The sequence below is a fragment of the Budorcas taxicolor genome, chromosome X (genome assembly GCF_023091745.1).
Source record: "Budorcas taxicolor isolate Tak-1 chromosome X, Takin1.1, whole genome shotgun sequence".
NCBI lineage: Eukaryota > Metazoa > Chordata > Mammalia > Artiodactyla > Bovidae > Budorcas > Budorcas taxicolor.
The window spans coordinates 29243596-29250094 of record NC_068935.1 but is presented as its reverse complement, the minus strand read 5'-3'; the positions used below and the strand labels follow the sequence as shown (position 1 = coordinate 29250094).

At 44.9% G+C, this 6499-nt stretch overlaps 1 protein-coding gene across 2 annotated transcripts in view; it reads right to left on the bottom strand.

Moving 5' to 3' along the window:
* Positions 1–6499, bottom strand: part of AIFM1 (apoptosis inducing factor mitochondria associated 1) — a 28322-nt gene continuing 21823 nt past the window's right edge. For both annotated transcript variants that reach the window (XM_052662966.1, XM_052662965.1), the window contains exons 12-16: positions 6153–6293; positions 4381–4523; positions 2801–2925; positions 608–804; positions 1–261 (exon numbers count right to left, since the gene is read on the bottom strand). In XM_052662966.1, the coding sequence (XP_052518926.1) occupies positions 190–261; positions 608–804; positions 2801–2925; positions 4381–4523; positions 6153–6293 (678 nt within the window). In that variant the 3' untranslated portion in view covers positions 1–189. The remainder of the gene's footprint in view (positions 262–607; positions 805–2800; positions 2926–4380; positions 4524–6152; positions 6294–6499) is intronic.

Sequence of the window (6499 nt, the reverse complement as noted above, 5' to 3'; positions counted from 1 at the left end):
ATCAGGTTTTATTTAATGATGTGAACATTAAGAATTTGCCTACATGGTTGAAATATTCACAAAGGACTTGGTCATTCATACCCATACATTCAGAGGAAGTCTGCTGAATAAAAAAAAAAATGCTCCTTTACTCATCTAAGCTGTCCTCAGGGACAGCCAAGGGCCTGCCTGCTACCCAGGGTGAGGGCTTCAGTCTTCATGAATGTTGAAGAGCTTGGCTACTTCATTGAGATCTTCATGTTGCTCACCGTCCTTAATAATCTGAGGGACAGAGGAACAAGGAGTCTAACTCACCCTGTGTGTGTGCAGGCCAGGCCAGCCCCCACTCCATACCAGGAGGGAGCTGTGGGAAGGGCTTTCTGCAAAGCCCAAGTGAGGACATGCTAATGCCCAGGCCACCCAACCGTGTCCTGAGTGAAAAAGAAACATTCCTTTTTTTAAAAAAAAAAAAGAAAGAAAGAAACATTCCTGAGCCAAGGTGACATCTTGTTCTGCTCAGGCTCAATCTGACCTGGGAGGACAGTGCATGGCAGGACAGCTGATGAAGTCACAGGAGGGACTTCCGCCCACACCCTTATCTTCCTCTCAGAGCTGTGCCGGTACCTACCTTCCGTGCTATTGGCATCCGGTTGAAGATGTTCCACAGCACGATCCCCACCACCACTTTGTCCCTGAGGTAGAAGATGACACCTTTGCCGTAGTCCTCCCCTTGGGTGGGGACCTGGGGGACTGCAGCGTTGCTGGGAGGAACAGGGATGTCCGAGGCCTCAGATTCTGTCTCGCTCTCTGATCGGATACCAGTGCCTGTGGCCAACCCCCCAAACAAACAAGCAAAGTCAAAGTAAAACAAAGTCACTTATTATGCGCTTGGAAATTCTAGAAGGCAAGTATCTTTCAACACCTGCTTCAGGCTGCTTCTAGACGATTTGTTTTTCCATGCCGCCTCAGTAAACACTGGTCTTCTCCAGCTCCTCTCCACTGACAGAGCCAACAAAAGCTCTTCCTTGCCAGCTGCTGGGCACTGGGTCAGTCTGACCCCAAACTTTCTATCTCATTTTAAATTGACTCTACGGATATTTCCTGCTATCTTTTTCAAATTACAGAAGACTTGTTCTTGTCCTCTGAGAAACATCCTAGAGCTACGGTCAGTACAATAGCCACTAGGAACATATAGTTATCCTAATTAAAATTAATTCACAATTGAAGTTTAATTTTCATTAAAATTGAACAAAAAATGTAAAATCCACTTCCTCATTTGCCAAACCAGTTCATTTGTGAAACCCAACACTCCCTGGTGGTCTAGTGGTTAGGATTCGCTGCTCTCACCACTGAGGCTCGGGTTTGATTCCCAGTCAGGGAAGCCTTTCTTCTTGAGCTTCCCAGGTGGCGCTAGTGGTAAAGAACCCGCCTGCCAATGCCAGGGTCATAAGAGATGTGGACTTGATCCCTGGGTTGCGGAGATCCCCTGGAGGAGGGAAATGGCAATCCACTCCAGTATTCTGGCCTGGGAAATTCTAGGATGTGACTGAAGCAACGTAGCACGTTTGCACTAACCACATTTCAAGTGCTGAAGAGTCATACTGAGTGGCTAATGTTTCGGACAGAGACAGAACACTGCCACTATGGCAGAAAGTCCTCTTAGCACCACTACAGACACTCTGGCCAAAGCAGAAGGCACTTCCAAAGGGAAAAACCGTGGTGCAAGTGTTTCCTCCTGGGTGGGGTGGTAGCAGCAGCCTGGGGAGAGGGTACTTTGTCTTCTGAGAACCAGGCTTCAGGTAATACTGCCCAGTGGACAGAGCAGTGACCTGCAGTTTATAAGTCCCTGGGTCCTCCTCCGGGGATCCACTTCCCAGGAGAGGTCCAAATTAAGGAGTAATAACGTAATCCACTTAGATTATACATGAACAAGACCCTTATATCCATATAATATCTTGCTTTCTCCTTCTTAAAGAGCAATTTGTCCTTAAAATGCCTCTAATAGGAGGACACAGAGGTTAAATAACTTCAGCCAAGGTCACGAAGGGAGAGAGAAGAGGCCTGGGAGTTAATGAAAGAGATGTGTGTGGGAGAGACATTCATTTCAAGAGAGATGTTCTTTGCCTCCTGTCTAAAGGAAACGGGGTGTTTCGATCTGACAACTGGAACTAGAGGCAGCTTCAAGGACTACCTAGGCTTCCCAGGTGGCCCTGTAAAGAATCTGTCTGCCCATACAGGAGATATGGGTTCAATCCCTGGGTCAGAAGATCCCCTGGAGGAGGGCATGGCAACCTACTCCGATATTCTTGCCTGGGAAATCCCAGGAACCTGGCGGGCTACAGTCCATGGGGTCGTGAAGAATCAGACATGACTGAGTATGGAAGAACTACTCAGCCCAGTTCTTCACTGTCCAAGGCACAATGTACGGAGCAGGTCCCACACTAAGGTTCTTGGGCCTCGTTCTTGGGATCAGCAGGAAGCAAAAAAAAAGGGGGGGCACTGAAAAAGTACAAGTTTTCTTCATCACACCAGTCTTCCTGGTCCATCCAGAAAAACTAGACTTCCAGAGTCATTGAGTTACCTACCGTCCAGAGTCTAGGATAACACCCACTGTATCCATCTATGCTCTGACCAGGACACCTGATTTCACCAGCTCTCAGACCACTAAAGAGTAAGGACTTTGGGTCTGCTGTATTTTAAAGCACACCATGAAGAGCGGCTTTCACAGGTTCCCCCTGGCCAATACAGAAAGCCCTTGTTCGGGAGGATTTGGACCACGGCTTCTCAATACTCTTCACGAGAAGAGGCTGGGCTTCCTTACCTGACTGCTCTGTGGCAGATTTGGGGTTGTCCTGTGCAGTTGCTTTTGCAAAAACACCGACTGTGGGCAAGCTACTGTCCACCAGACCAATCGCTTCATAGCCAACATCAGGGCCCAAATCACTCCTGAGGAAGGAGAGAAGGTATTCTGTCAGAGGACTGTCAAGAGTGGTGTGGCAGAATGTTTTCTCTAAGACAACAACCATGCTTTTGTGCCAACCAAAGAACCTGGTGGCAAGAGAAATCTCAAAGTGATCTCTCGCCTGCTGGGGCATCTGGGGACAACTGTGAGAAAGCACGACTATCCCAAACAGTTTTTATTTTTCCTTAACAAGCCACTATGCATATCGCATATCCATACTGCAATCTATATGTTTTAAAAATTTATCATCTGTTTATACCATACACCACATCTGGGGCAGAATGGCATCCCCACATTTACTATTCACTACTTCCCTTTACCTCTTTTCAAAGCTGCCTTTTTGAAACTTTAAAGAGTGCTCCATGTTTATGGAACTCAGAATGTGAGATATTTTGTGGTTTTATTAACTGATAAACTTCCTTACTTTGTATCATATTATTTCCTCTTAGCTTTCATTTTTCAAAGCTGAAATGCTTTCTATACAGAGGCACCTTGGCTCACTTGGTCATTTTATTTTCTTTGTTCTTCTTGGAAACTTTTCCTATCATCATCATGCTAGGAAGTTCATGGAATATTGGTGGCAGAGGCACACCATGGTTTCGTAATCATCTCAGCGACTTGATCTGTTTTGTTTCTGGGGCCCTATATTTTGTTATCTTCTTGGCCACAGAAGCTCACTGGACTGGTGTCTTCAGGGAACAGTCTACAATGACTTCTTGGATTCTGTTCACGGAAACTGATAATTGTAGAGCTATTCTTTTCCTAAGTGTATTATCTTATACATGTTGGCCCCGAGATCCATCTATTATTTGTTTTGCTGCCCACTCATGAAACTGTGTGTGATCATCCTGAAATGTACTCCCATCAGCTGAGAATTTTCTCAACAGAAATGGCTTAGAGGTTTCTGAAACCTTGAAGTTTGTTTTTTTTTTTTAATGTATCCCATCTTTCAAATCAACAAGATGAGAGTGGGCCAAACAGGGCCAGCTCCAGTACTCAGAAATATCCATTGCTAACTTTTCATTATCCAGAAAGCTGCCTATATTTGTCTGACTCTGAATTGCTTATTTTAAGGGTTACATGAGTGGGCTGTCTTTGTCAGTAGGTTGGGCTTCTGAGAGTCAGCAGCAAAGAACAAAGAAAATATACTTCTGTCTGTATCTAAGAGCACACTTCTGCCCTACCTACTGTAGCTCCAACTCTGAGCTATTTTAGCAGAAGTTCTAGTGCCATCTCCATCCATTCACCTGTTCAAACTTAGGTCGAATGGAACCCTTTTACCAGAAGATGGCTCAGGGGTAGAACGCAGGGACATGAGATGCAATTTTTTTACCCTCTGTATGAAGCTAACTGGCCCACCAGGAAACCAAACCATATGATTCTGGCTCCATTAATTCTGTGTTCTAACCGATTGAGTCCTCAAGGCACAAAACTATTACCAGAACATTGACTGATGCCAGTACGGCTTAGCAGCTCCAGTCATATTCTCTCCAGCCAATCTTCCGCTCACAACAGCATGATCATGGTGCTCTACCCGCCTCCTACCCAACTTTATATCGTAGAAACATGCGGCATCTCCTGCCTTTGGAGACAAATATGTTACATGAGCACATGATTAAAAAAAAAAGCAAGTTAAGGACAGAACATAAACTTTGGGGGTTCAAAAAAATGCTTGTGATGTTAACTAACATTTTCCATCCACAGGTCGGAAACATACCTACGGTATCAAAAACAGGTAAGCTTCCATTTTTAAAAAAAACATCAGATGCTTCCCCAAAGCTAACCTCAGTTCTGCATGCTCCAGCTTGCACTTATTTCTTCTCGGTCTGCCCTTTAGCAGAAACAGGGTATTTAATAACCAGGATTTGCAGAATATTTTTTCCTGTGTGGAAACCAGTTTTTAGATGTGACTGCCTCTTACCTAGAAATCTTTTCCAAGGTGAGATTTTTTTTTTTATCATTCAATATTTATTCATTCATTCAGCAAGTATTTCCAGAGTATTTTCTCTGTACAGAGCATCATACTGTCTGGGCTGCAGAGACATGACATGCCTGACACAGACCCTGCCCACGTGGAGTGTACAAGCGCTGAGGAAGGTGTGGCACTGTTGCACTGATGGTGTGCCACACAAGAGAACGCAGTGAGTGAGCTCAGGGTTTCAAGCAGAGAGAGAACCCCCTGCTGGCTGGAGGTGAACAAGGCAAGCTTCACGGAGGATGTGGTGGCATGTTAGCTCTCTCACTCTTTATTCATCTTTGTGGCTATTCAGATACCCCCAAAGCAACCTAAAAATCCAACACATGAGCAGTGGCGAGATAAACTCTAAGATCCACCAAATGGAGTATTATATAGTCATCACACTGTTCACAGAATTGGAAGCAATGTGGAAAAAACTTACATTTGAACGTTACGTGAAAGAGAAAAGAATACAAAGGTTTATACATAGTACACTTGCCATGACTGTCTACAACAAAGAAAAATACCTATGTGCTAGGAAATGAAGGGAAGGAAATACACCCAAATATCCGTGATTGCTGCCGAGGACGCCCTTTCTCCTTTTTGGCTGCGTTTTCCATACAGAGTATGTATGGCTTTTATAACAATTGTAAAAAATCCAGTAGAATGTATCTTTAAAAAAAAAAAGAGCTTTAAGGGAAAAACACCCTTCAAAGTTCCTATGTCCTTGGTTGCAGAGTCCATAATCAAACACAATACACTTGTTATGATCTAACAATAGGGAAATTACCTCATGGTTCCTACATACTATAGTCTTGTTTGTGTTGTAACAGATTTTTAAAAACACCTAAAAATAGTACTCAAGGAAAATGAAAACGGAGTAATTTTCCTTTCCAGAGAATGTTACAAAACTGGACTCGTGTTCAGGCAAAAGGAACAGCAGATCAGTCTGAAAGCTGCACACACGCCCGTCAAGGGGATGCTGATGGCTGCTGCCAACAGCGGAACCGGGAGAGGCCTGCTTCTGTGGCCATGCGTGCCATTCACTTCCTTTTCCAGAAGCCTGTGGCCTGAGGCCAGACCTGATCCTGTAAACCGAACAGTTCACAAGCTTCTGCTGTCTACCCTCAGCTTCCAAACACAGAGACCCTTTTTGAGCAAGCTGCTGCTGAATCTCTGAGCAACACCAGGCAGACTTGCGCCCAGGCCCGAGCCAACGCACTGCATCTGGTCAGGCCATCCCCGCACACTTACCACCCAGATGTTAGAGCGGGCCTGGAGCTCTGCGTTTACCCGGAAGCCGCCAAAATCAGAGTCTATCTCTAATCCACCAGTCTTAGCCAACTCAACATTGGGCTCCAGGCCCACGGCTGCCACTATGTGGTCAGTTTCTACCTGAGGACAGAAAGAATTCAGTCAATGATCACAGTTTCCTCGTATACCTATGGTTGGAGCAACTGTATATCATGTCATTAAAAATTGGGGCTTTACCAAAAAATCACTGATTAACTCTGATAAAAAGGTTCTAAGTTCCATTTTATAAAGTGTCACCCCTGCACACAAACATACCCCCTTCCATCCGAACAGAAATCTGCCACCCT